General features: G+C 42.3%; 1 protein-coding gene across 1 annotated transcript in view; it reads left to right on the top strand.

The window, feature by feature from the left end:
- csmd2 (CUB and Sushi multiple domains 2) overlaps window positions 1-12,797 on the top strand; it is a 260,284-nt gene that overhangs the window by 215,533 nt on the left and 31,954 nt on the right. The window contains exons 46-49 of the mRNA XM_035429807.1: window positions 1,292-1,405; window positions 8,190-8,378; window positions 10,067-10,213; window positions 12,009-12,197. Coding sequence (XP_035285698.1) covers window positions 1,292-1,405; window positions 8,190-8,378; window positions 10,067-10,213; window positions 12,009-12,197 — 639 coding nt within the window. The remainder of the gene's footprint in view (window positions 1-1,291; window positions 1,406-8,189; window positions 8,379-10,066; window positions 10,214-12,008; window positions 12,198-12,797) is intronic.

Genomic DNA, 12,797 nt, shown 5'->3' on the forward strand with positions numbered 1-12,797 from the left:
ACAGTTGTATTCTACTTTACTAAATCATGTCTTTCATACTGTCAGTACTGTCACCATGAGACTTTCGACTGCTGTGTGAATTAGTCTTGGTTTGATTTATGTGAAATTGCTTGCTGGTTTTTGCCCTGCCCTGTCTGCAGAATCACAGTCCCACCATAAAATTGGGGTCGCAGTTTTATTTTGGAACCAAATTGCTTTGGGCTTGACCACAACAGGGTCTTTGGAGAACTTTTGATGTAGTCCAGTCACCAGACAAAAAGTGTTATTCTTGTTTCAATCATTGCCCTCAGATATAGCCTTATTTATTTAACGCAGGCTATATTTATTATTATTATTATTATTATTATTATTTTGAGAATTTAGACACTCAAAAAAAACCCTTTAAAAATCTGCCCTTCTAAAAATCTTTCTGCCCTTTTGATAAATTACAATTTGCTGAGAAATCAACTGACCTTCAAATGCGCCCTCGACAGTGCTATATCTGAACACATGCCCACGGCCTTAATGCATGCTCATGCCCTGCAAACGACCCCTCTGAAGGGCACAGGTCAGTATTCTGCATCATGATATCAGCAGAAAAGCATCAATTAAAGGCAAGGCCACTGTGTTTAGTCTTCTCTCCAAAAAAACATTGTGAGCAGTTGGGTAACCCAGGAGGGGATTTGCGAGGGCGTTGCTATCTGGCAGCCCCTTGCAGTTGTGAACAGGCATTTTTGATAATTGATTATGCGCCACATTAGCTTAATTCACTGACTCAGTGAAAAACCCCAGTGGGGGAGGGGAGTAAGGGCAGCTGGGCACAGTTTTGAAAAATTGAATCTAGGGTTGATATCATGAGTTTCAGAAAGCTTCTGGCCCTGATTAATGACCCAATTGTTAATATCAGTGTTAATAAGTGATAAACCGGTACGTGCAGGTGGAGCCAGTCATCCGTGAGGGCGGGTTTAGATGGTATAATTAGCATATGGCATGTGATGTGTGGACCTGGGAGGCGTGCTCTCTTTCTGTTCTGTTTGCTGGTTAATGTAGTGCCCCCGCAGCTACACACACTTTTCTGCAGTGCACACACATTCAGACCTCTTTTCCCTTAGCAGCAGCTTACTCTAAGACTCTAAAACGAGCCGACCTTCACCCGGCCCAGGTGTAAATGTATAAATGTCAATCCACACACTGTTGAAAATGAAGGTTCCATTTTGGCTCTGACATATCCGCAGTCTGCACTGCGGTAGAGGGCAGGACTCCACATAGATGCTGGGCTTGTCCCTTACTCACTGTCTCTGCTACCCTGCAGGGGACATCGTGCGTTACAGGTGCCTTCCCGGGTACCAGCTCAGCGGAAACGACATCCTCTCCTGTCGGTTTGGGACCCATCTTGAGTTTGAAGGACCACCGCCGTCATGCGAAGGTGAGGGTCTCTCAGATGGAGGAAGGGCTTCAGGTGCAGCTGGGTGGGGGAGGACGTAATTGGCCCTGAGAGTCACCCTGTGTTATTTTCACCTCATCTTTCTCTCAGTGTATGAATCACAGGTCTCGTGACCATTCTTTTTTTTTTTCTGGGACTCCCTCTGGCAAACTGAGTCACATGTGTCAGATTTAACTTGTGGCCACATAAAACTGAAATTGCAACTCGTCAGACTCGATAAAAAAAAAAAATCACTAAAAAAGTAATAACTAATACTTTACTGACCTGGCTTAGTACTAATTACTTAGTACTGCTTTATACTAAAAAATAATCAAAATTTATATATATATATATATATATATATATATATGTGTGTGTGTGTGTGTATGGTTGTTAAGGGGTTGTATTTTTTGTAAAACTGATAGAAGCCCCTGCCTGAATCCTGAAGTGTAAATGCTTACTTTTAAAGTGGCACAGCTTGTTCAAAACAATATTTACATCACTAGCATGCATGCCGTGTGCAGCCAGAAAAGCAGTTATTTCATGGTCCAATCCACCGACTGCGCTGTGCAGCCTTTTCTCCAGAATGCTGTGCATCTTAAGCAGCTTGTGCAGGCGGAACTCATGCAGTCAATCGGCCAGAAAATGTGAGCATTTTGCTTGTCACCACTGGCACAGTCAAGATTAGACTTCAGACTATGGGGAGCATTACCGCTCTGTGATTCAGTTGATTGGATGAATGAATCCAGCATAGGAGGGCATTGGTGTAATTTATTATTTTAAAAATTATTTTAAAAAATAATTCTAAATTCTGATTACGTGCCTCAGTTTATCAGTGCACGTAACATTTAATTTCATTGTGGTGTACGTATTTTTCCAGAAGGAGTCGAGGGTGTATTCGTAGTTTTATATGCAGGTTGTTTATTGCATGTTTCTGTGCACCATGTTCATATTCAAGAGCAATATCTATATACATAATATTTTTATTTATTTTATATTCAGTCTCAGTGCGAATAGGAGACATGATAACACTTCTCATCACCTATAAACTAATAGCCACATTACTGAGGACAGAGACTGATATGTCTCTAGGATTTTTTCCCTCATAAACACACCTGCACACACACACACACACACTCTCACACACCAATGCACACCCTCATACACCCACACACAGACATACGCATTCATTATTTTACTTTAGCTTGGCCTTGCACAGTCAGTAACAAAATCTGACATGTCAGGTTGTTAGCAATGCATTGTGGGAAATAATGCAGCTGTCAGCATATGAATAAAGCCTTGCAGAATAGGCAAAGCTTAGTAAATGGAACTAATTACAGACTGAAGTATGGACGTTCAAAGTGTATGCAGGAAAAGGCTCATATTTTCTTTGTGTCACAAAAACCAAAAACACACGAGCCCTCACCCTTAACGGCAAAGCACTTGTGTTAGATTTAGTGCCGCTGTAATTCATCTTTCCATTAATTAAGTGTCACTTGTTAATCACCCTAAGTATGAAAAGGTCCCCATACAGAGGGTCAGGAGACAGTGCTGAATATCTGCTCACTGTGGTCAGGGCTCTCTGGCTGACAGTCAGTTATATAAAATAGGGCAGCCTCATCAGGGAGGGAGAGATAGAGAAGGGCAGACAGAGAGGGGGAGAGAGAGAGAGAAATGAGGGAGACAGGGAGAGAGGTTCTGGGGGAATATGCTGCAGAGCCATAAGACAGAATAGAACAGAAGCATGGAGAAAGAGATGAAAGTGACGGTGGGAGGGATGGAGTGAGAAGGAGGAGGAAAAGGAGGTAGAGAAAGACTGAAGGGGGCGAGTGGCTGTTGCGTGCGCGGTGTCCGAAGGGCGAGAGACGGGAGAGGCGAGAATGGAGGGAACGGCGAAGAAGAGCAGGGCTCATTGAAATGCTGGTGATATCCAGGCTGCAGCTGCACCTATCAAATCACTGGCTTTTTTTCTGCCTCCCCCCACCTCCCATCCTCTGGCCCTCCCCCTATCCTCTCTCCTCTCCCTGCCTCTCCATCACTGTGGTACAGTGTTGCTTTGATGCACCCTGTGGAGCGTCCTCTGCTCTCCCCACACCGTTAAAGTGAAATCAAAGGCCCGCTAACATCACATGGCCAAAGCCTAGAATCAACGCACCGTCACATCACACCCTTTGGAATTGTACTACTGCATTAGCGTAAGAAATTAAAATGCTAGGTTAACTGCCAACAGTATTAGTAAGTGGATCAGACATAATTTGAAACCTTAGCCTGGAAGTTCTTTCCTGTTGTCCTGCCCTGCTAATCACTAATCCCTTCTGAGTCACGGACATCTGTAGATTTCTTGGCTGGAGTGAAGCAGTGATTCATCTTTGTGCAAATTCATTCATCTTGCATTCCCATCATCCCCCTGTCCCTGCTTCTGACATTGACCCTCTGACTCTCTATGAGACCCCTGTCCCTCTCTCTTCATTACACTGCTCCTAAGCTGCTGGGATCTCAACACTCCAAGCTTGCCTACCCATCTCCTTTAATCCCTCAAACAAACACCACCCCACACACACTCACACACTCTCTCTCTCTCTCTCTCTCTCACACACACACACACAGTTGCACAAACACAGAGAAACTTCATGCACGCATGCTCAGAATTCAAGTCTCTTGCATCCAGTCTCCATGGTGATAGGCATAAATCTCTCTCTATCTCTCTCTCTCTCTCTCTCTCTCTCTCTCTCTCTCTCATTCTCTTTCCCTCCCTCTCTTTCTCTCTCTCTCTCTCCCTCCCTCTCTTTCTCTCTATCCCAAATTCAAATTCAGAATGCCTTATTGGCATGACATATTTTGAAATATGTATTGCCAAAGCGCAATAATCCATCAGAATTATAACAACAATGATGAAAGGAATAACACCGACAGTAACAATAAATATGGAAATTAAAATATAACAGACATAAAATGCATATTAGTGTATAATAATAATAATAATAATAATGTAAATAAATTATACAAATATACATCATATAATTTGAGACAGATATATACATACATGCATACATACATACATACATATGTAACACTTCATGGTACGACAGTGTTGCTAGCTATATATTCACATTGCAGCATGGGAAGATATGTGTGTGTGTGTGTGTGTGTGCATGTTTGAGTGGGAGACAGCAAAGGTTATAAAAGTTGTAACCGTTTGTTCCCCCCTGCTCAAATAGTGAAAGTGGCCAATAGAGAGTGTGTTTGATATTAAATATGTCTTCATGGCCAGGTGCAAACCAAAGCTTGAATATATTTCCTCTACTAAGTCGCTGAGGCTTATGCTGGGGACTCATCAGTTCTCTCATTTAATCTGACGGTGGTAAACACAGACAGGAATTAGGGTGTTATAACACTTCTCAGTGCACCTTCACCATTCTTTATCCATTCAGAGCTCTTCAGAGCCGCATGCATACTTATCTCAGTAATACTGATGTAATACTGAGCCTCGGCTGATCTGCCCATTATCTTTGCTAAGCTTATGTTAATTAAATACCAAAATAGATTTATTAATTGTTCGCTTGTTCCTTCAGCGGATTTTGAAGTTTTGTTGTTTTAGTGTGTGTGTGTTCACGTGCCTGTGTGAGAAAGTTTATAGTGTGATTACTTGTTTAATTGCAGCTCCGTTTCTCCACGGTCATAGCCACAGTAGAATTTTATTCTGAATTTTGAAAATGTAAATTACAATTTTCTTTACAATGTGTAACGTTGTTTGTTAACTGACAGACGCATTTTTCAATTGTCAAGCAGCGAGCTCTCACCAAAGGAGTTTCAGGTAGATAATACCAGATGTGTGTGCCCACACATACACACGCAAGGACTAATCTGCCACCACTAACACCCCCAGAAGATATGTGATATTTTCAGAAATTTTTCACATGCAAATATGACACCCCCCCCCCCCCCCCCCCCCCCTTGGAGTACTGAAGCTCTTTGGCACTTCTGGCCTGATAGAAATGTAGAAATTAGCAGCTCATTTACTGTAAAAAAAAAAAAAAAAAAAAGGGAATTGCTGTTAAAAAAGCTGCTCAAAACAATGAAAACTGAGAAGGGTGTTGCTGAAGCAGAACACTAAGACATTAGCTTTCACACCGCATGCTGATGTGAAGAGGTATGTCTTTTCTTTCAGTTGTTCTCTTAATGGTGTCCAACCCAATTGCTGTTTTTATCAAATAAAGAAACAAACAAACACATAAACTAATTTATGTATTTATTTATTTATTGAATAATAGCTCTGCTAATTGAGTGCATAATTGCCATGTCAAGGATTTAAAGCCTGAATCATAGGAAAATCTCAATGTTGGAGAAAAATATTGCACTGGCTTAAATGTTAAACAGTTGTGGTAGGAAAGGAAATGTTGTGACAAATATTAATTGCATTAGTGCACAATGCCAATCCCCCAAAGCCATACAATTATGCATTTGCTATTTATTTGTAATAATAATAATAATTATTATTATTATTGTTGTTGTTGTTGTTGTTATTATTATTATTATAAACGTGATAAGCTATTTTTTTTTCTTTTAATTGAGTCTCAAGGATCCAGACCTAATAACAGTCTGTGCGAAGAGTCTCCTGTACTTAGGTCCCTCAATTTACTGAAGAATTGCCACTCATTCTCCAGCCAGAGAGAAATCCTCAGCCTTTAATCCCAGGGCTGTAGATTGCATTAGTGCATGACTCTGGGTCTCCATTAGCCTTTTTATGCATTAAAGATAAGCACAAAGGCTAGGCTGCATTTAAACCATACAGTGCCAAATGTCACATGTTGACGTGTCTTCTTTCGGATAGCTGCCCAGAGGTCTTAGCATTGAGACATACCAGACAAACATGTGTTTCTCTTGCGTGATGCCCCATGAAAGAGAAACACACGTTTGTCTGGTATGTCTCAATGCTAAGACCTCTGGGCAGTTATGCATATACAACTATTGTCTTGCCCTTGAGCTGACCCCACCTGTTATTAAAAAGTGAAAAAAAGTCCAAAGAGAGTTGGCCACAAAGTTTACTATACTGCTGATGCAGTTTATCTCTGGGTATGGGAATGATATATCGAGGCCATTTCCACATTGGGGGCTTTTAGCTGAATAATTAAAAGGCCTGTCAGTTGCTAATATCCAGTCATAAAAACTATGATGAAATAGCTATCTGTAAAACTGTGGACACCACCTTCAGTTAATAATCTTGCCTGATGGTAAGGTGTCAGATTCTATACTTTGAGGGGGAAAAAATCCAATAAAGGTAATATAAGAACATGGTTTAGTGTGGGAACGTAAGATGCACTCATCGTAAGAGTCTTCATCATTTTTTTTTTCTCTGTTGGGGTTCATAATCCTGTTTTCATTGTTTTTATATAGTACTGATTAAGGAGTGTCACTTTTATGAATCAGCCAGCATTGAGAATGGAATAACATCAAGTGGAGTACCATTGATTTGAATAGCATAATCAATCATTAGAAAAACTGCATATCAACATCATATCAACTGTCAAGCAGTCGCATGACCGAGTTAAAAATGTGTTTCAGGTCTTTCCTCAGTAACCCTGGGCTTAGATGAAGTCCCCATGTCTGTATGATGGTGTAGATGGGAATAGGTGTGTGCATGTGTGTGTGCGAGTGTGTATATTTGGAGGGTTGGGCCGGTGATCTTTGGTGGATGGATGGGGAAGGACAGACTTAACTGTGGATGTGAAAAGAAAATATGGAAAGAAAATTAGTGAGATACGACAGGAAACAGGCAAGGACTTTTAAGGAAAAGGAAAAAAATATATATACAGTATATATGTGTGTGTGTGTGTGTGTGTCAGTGTATATATAGTACATATATACATATTTATAAACAAAACAAAGATAGCGGGTGACTAAACACTATCAGATGTGTCTTTGTCTCATTATTGTTGCTTCAGCGGCACAGCTGTCAGTTTGTGTACATATTGACTGATTCCGCTTGGTGCCGTTTTCATGCGACCGAGGTCAGTCTAATTAGAATCCGTGTTTCTGGGAACTCGCGTCAAATCGGATCTGTATCCTCAGGGTATGAGAGCTGCTTAATGTGTTTTGCTTCAGATGCACCACTTTTCTTTTTTTTTCCCAAGGCTACGGCAAAAATGCTAAATGTGTAAATGCACAGAACCAGGCCTGTGACTCCACAGAAATTAAAGATCGCATATGGCCTTGTACTTTCCTTCTCTCTTTTGCTCTTTGGACATCGCTGCTGCGGCTGAACTAGAGACAGGCTTCTGAGACAGGTGGGCTACAGAGCGGTCTGATAATTCAAGGGGAAAATGTTGAGAATGTCACAGAAACTCCAGAGAGGAATACAAATGATGTCAGAAGACCTGAAGTCTTTTTGCTGTATATTAAGCACATGCACATCAGGGCTGGGAACAGTACCGTGCATTAGTATCTCTGAGCTGTGTATGAAGCAGCCCAGAGTTGAATTCTATCATCTTTTGGCTATCTCTTTGCTCCCCATTACATGTTTGATTTACGGATTTAAATATCCATGGAAATGACACAGCTTGAGTTACTTCTCATACTGCACATTTTTGGGGCTACTTTTATCAACTAAATCTCCAGTGACGGGACCATACCTCTGGGCACTTTTCTATACTGTAATTTGTCCGATATTAGCAGTCTCCCCATCTCCTCCAGGAAGCTGATGCAAAAACCCAGTTGGTTGCTGAATTTATGGGTCACTTTACTGTTGATAGGCCTTGTAAGGATGTCTTATTTCTCTCCTCTCCTCCAGTGACATGTCCCATGAACGAGGTGCTGACAGATTCTACGGGCGTGATCATGAGCCAGACGACGGGTGGAGGGTTTCCTCACTTTGAGACCTGCTCCTGGGTTGTGAAGGTGGAGCCAGGCTACAACATCTCCCTCACCATCGAGCACTTCCAGACAAACAGGCAGTTTGATGAGCTGGAGGTCTTTGATGGTGAGCACACTGTATTATGTGTGGCTTTTGAGTTACCATAGGCGGAATAAGGGGTACAAAAATAGGGGATTTTCTGCATGGAACTGCACTTTCATCTCTTTCTCCATGCTTCTATTCTATTCTGTCTCATGGCTCTGCAGTATATTCCCCCAGAACCTCTCTCTCTCCCTTCCTCGCTTGCTCTCTCTCTCTCTCTCTCTCTCTCGTGTGTGAATGTGTTTCTATTCTGCATGGTGTAAGGTCTCTTGCTGAAATAGCAAGCCACAGGAGACGCGCCGCATATAAATATTTCAAACCCGGTAATCGATAAATAAACAAGACAGAGTAACAGCGACAATGAAAGCCTACAAGTCGTGGCACAATGTCAGAGAAAACGGGATTAATTCCCACGTCTCCCACCCCTGCTCCGGATTACTGACAGTCATATTGAAATGTGTCTAGGTGAATCAAGGGGAAGAGAGTCAGAGCACCAGGTTAGAGTGAGAAGAGATGAAGTGGGTTTATCTGAATCATGATGACAGGTTCCTTAGGGACATATAGAGGTCACTCTGCATGTGTGTGTGCGTGTAACAGGGGAAGGGGGGTGCAGGGGGTGAGCTGTGGAAAATTGCTTTGTCTTGTCTGGGGCAAAGAAGGACCATGATGAGGTCACTCAGAGCAGATGGGTCAATGATCTTTCATTTAATAAAAGATTGGAAATGTGAACCGGGAGCCAAAGGTCGCCCTCTCCCATTGCCTCACCAAAGGATATTTTGGCTGCGTTACATACTGGGGTCGCATCTGAATTGGAAAAAGGTATTTTCACGGCCTTTAACCAATAGGGAGAATAAATTGTGCTAATTATCTTTGCATTTTTGATGTCAAATTAATTCTGAAAGTGCATTTTGGGAATAAATTGAAGCCAGAGCTGAGACAGAGAGTCTCATTCATGCTGGCGCAATTCATAACTTAGAGTGTGATTCCCTCTTTGATAAAGCACCTCTGCTGAAGTGTGCTTCTCCGTGTAATTTGGGCTCAGTTTGAGATTTACCCCTCTCTGCATGCCTCCACACTGTCATGCGCAAGTGTGTCTGATTACCCCTTTTTATCACGATCAACCAACAGGCAGCAGAACAGCCGTCTGCTTCTCACGTTCGGCTACACCGAGCCAAGCTCGCTTCAGGAGATGTTTCTCCTTCAAAACGCCGTTGAACGCCCCGCCCCGGCTACAGTCTCTGCACGAGCTGCTAGCATGGGACTTACCCCTGCCCTAGCTGTGTGTTTGACTGGAGCATTGGGCCGTACTGTCGAATGCTCAAACACGCTGTCACACTGAGTATATGAAATACAAGCAATACATTGCATCATATTTTGTATTCTTGCTTTCTTGGGCCTATTAGAATTTGAAACACTGATTTAGAAATAACATGGTGGATATGCATTACATTACATTCACGTAGGCCGGTCTGTTGATATTTTGAAGTCTAAACAGAATGATCCCTTGAGCTGCCCGAAAGGCTAAAGCCAAGGATTCAAATTTGATGCATTCACCTTCTGTTGAATTTGGAGATATTCAGTCTGGGCTTGTAGGGGTAAGGTGCCATTGAGGTGAGATTCTGGTGGGGGATCGGTGGGACTTTGGTGTATAACTTAATCACAGTCTTCTCATAAAAATGCTCCAACATGAAGGACTGTTCTGTCTGCCACAGGTCCCTCTAGGCAAAACCCACTTCTCATCACGCTGAGTGGAAACTACTCCTCCCCCCTCACCATCACCAGCTCCTCCAATAAGGTCTACCTGCATTGGTCCTCTGACCACGCCTCCAGCCAAAAGGGTTTCCGGATTCGCTACTCAGGTGAGCAGCCGACTGTGATGTAACAGTATCTCTCAAATAATGATTCTCAAACTGCTGTTTTTTTTTTTCAAAAAAAAAAAAAAAAATAGACATATCTTGCTGCTGTCTTGATCTCAAAATATATGGCATGGCAGAAGTTCCTAATTTTCCATGTTCCACTTATGAACAATGGACTTTTGGAATGACAAATCTCCCCACTTGTGTCCCAGTTTCCCCTGGCCAGCTGTTCGGTCAGTATTATTTATTTATTTATTTGTGGAGGTATTTTTTTAGCATTGCATAAGTGACAGACTGGGTTAGCGGAATCAGCGCCCAGGTACTTCTCATCAGTATGGACCCCCCTCCTGTATGCAATACCTTTGTGGGGGAGAGACAGATGGCGAGACAGATTCAAAGCTTTGTACTGTCTTCTTTATCAATCCATCTTTTATCTCCTCGAGTCGCCTCCCTCCATCCCGAAGTGCCGCCTGCCGCCTGCCTGCTCATCCAGGCCACTTGTCATATCTTCCCTTCCTGTCTTACCTGTGTATTTAACAAGTAAAACCAAGAATTTCTCCTTGCCTTAAATGGCATGTAATGTTAACATTTTCCACAGTTCGACAAACTCAAAGTAGACAGCCATACGCTTTGTAACCTTTGTAACCAATTCATTTTTTTTTTGATTGAGAGGAAGATAGGATGAGACAGAGAGGTGTGCAGAAAGAGGGGTGGTTTTGAACATTGCTTTTTCCAAATGAATGACCTCACTGTTTAAGACCCTTGCACCTCGCACCACTCCTCCACAACTTTGCCAACAAACTGAAGCTCTTAGGCTCTGACATTATTGTCTTTAAACCAAAGGAACTATTAAACACCGTTCGTACATGACAAGCTTTGAGTTTTACCATATCTGGTAAATGTTAAATGCCAGTTGACTAGTTTTTATGGCAGTAGCCTAGTTTTAGAAAGAGGTGCCCCCATATAGTGAGACACATTAGCATATAGATTCTGGTGTCCACGAATAGCCTGTTTTCCACAAATGGCAGTGTTTACTTGTGCTTTTAGCAATTAAATGCCAGGGCTATGATTTGAAGTTTTACAGTAGGTATACATACAGTGTACAAGTGTAACTTTTTTATGCAGTGTTTCCCTTATCAGATTTTTTGGAGGGCGGAAAGGCATAACTCTAATAGAAAATTGTCATAGACGGATCCGGCATTTAGGTCAAATTATCATTTTTATAGAGAGGTAATGTACGGGCCTTGATCAAACAGAATGGGTGAAGCACAATTCTTTCCCCTTCATGTTCTCATCTTATCTTGTGTCGGCTCAATTTCACTTCCTGTCATCAATCCTTGTGCTGGTTCCCATGTATAAACCTAATCTGAACAATATTCTTGTTTACATTGAAAAGGAGAAAACATACATTTGGTTCTTTCATTGAAATGCTTTCCCATAATTGAATTGTGTTTGTATTATGTGTAGCCAAATGTTTAACAACCACAAACAAATACATTTTGCCTCCCATTACAAATCCATACATTTTTAAATACCTTTAGCATCGTATTTTCCCTCCAAAGCAGTATTTCTGGTTTACAGCCAGGTTACGCTCTTTTGAATCTATAGAGGTTCTTTAATGTGTAGCATTTAATTTTAAAATGATTCTGAGCATTTAAAAAATACAGACCTTCCGCTTGAAATCGGCTCACGAGAAGCAGGGGCAAAACAAATAAATAAATAAGGTGTTTAATTTGCTTTTTTTTATCGCAGCTTATCCATGTGACAAATTCTTACTGCGGTGTCCTTATTCTTTCAGCCTCCTACTGCAGCCCGCCCAACGCCCCCGCCAACGGCTCGGTCCACAGCCAGACGGGCACCAAGCTGGGCAGCACCCTGCGCTTCAGCTGCGACCAGGGCTTCCGCCTCATTGGCCAGAGCAGCGCCACCTGTACCCGCACCCCTCTGGGCCTGTACCAGTGGAACGCCCCGGTCCCGCTCTGCCAAGGTGAGAGCCCGCGCCCACGCCACCGCGCCGTAGGTTCGCGGGGAGGGCGTCTGCCGCCCAGGAGACGCCGACTGGCACCGCTCCAGGAGGCGTGCTGCGTGCGTCGCTTTTCCCCCTACTTCCTGCCGGGCCCCTGTTGGTTTGTAATGCATTTATTTCCGAGACGCTGTTTTTCCCTCAACGGTGTGCGCTAATTGAAAGATTTGCCATTAAGCATTTAATGTTTCACAGTTGTGCCAGGTTTTAAAATGTATTTTATTTTATTTATTTTTTTTCTGCTTTGTGTTCCTTCGTTGCAACTGGTGTGTTTAGTGTGGAGTGCTTTTTACTGAATTTTCAAAGGTGTTGAATGGATGGGAAATGGCTTTGCCCCTGGGACTGTATTAATGGTGCCTCTAAGTGCAGAGATTGTGACAGTCAAAATGTACTTAAAGTCTCGCTCCTTCTGCACTTTAAGTTGTGCAACATCGCATTTTTATTTATTTATTTCGCTTTGCAGACAGTATAGTCCTGGAGTGCTTGCAGGTTTTTTTTTTCTTTTACAGTGACTGACCTTTATAGACAGTCGAGCCTTGGCTTTAGTCAAACAACTACCTTGCT

The sequence above is a fragment of the Anguilla anguilla genome, chromosome 8 (genome assembly GCF_013347855.1).
Source record: "Anguilla anguilla isolate fAngAng1 chromosome 8, fAngAng1.pri, whole genome shotgun sequence".
Lineage (NCBI taxonomy): Eukaryota > Metazoa > Chordata > Actinopteri > Anguilliformes > Anguillidae > Anguilla > Anguilla anguilla.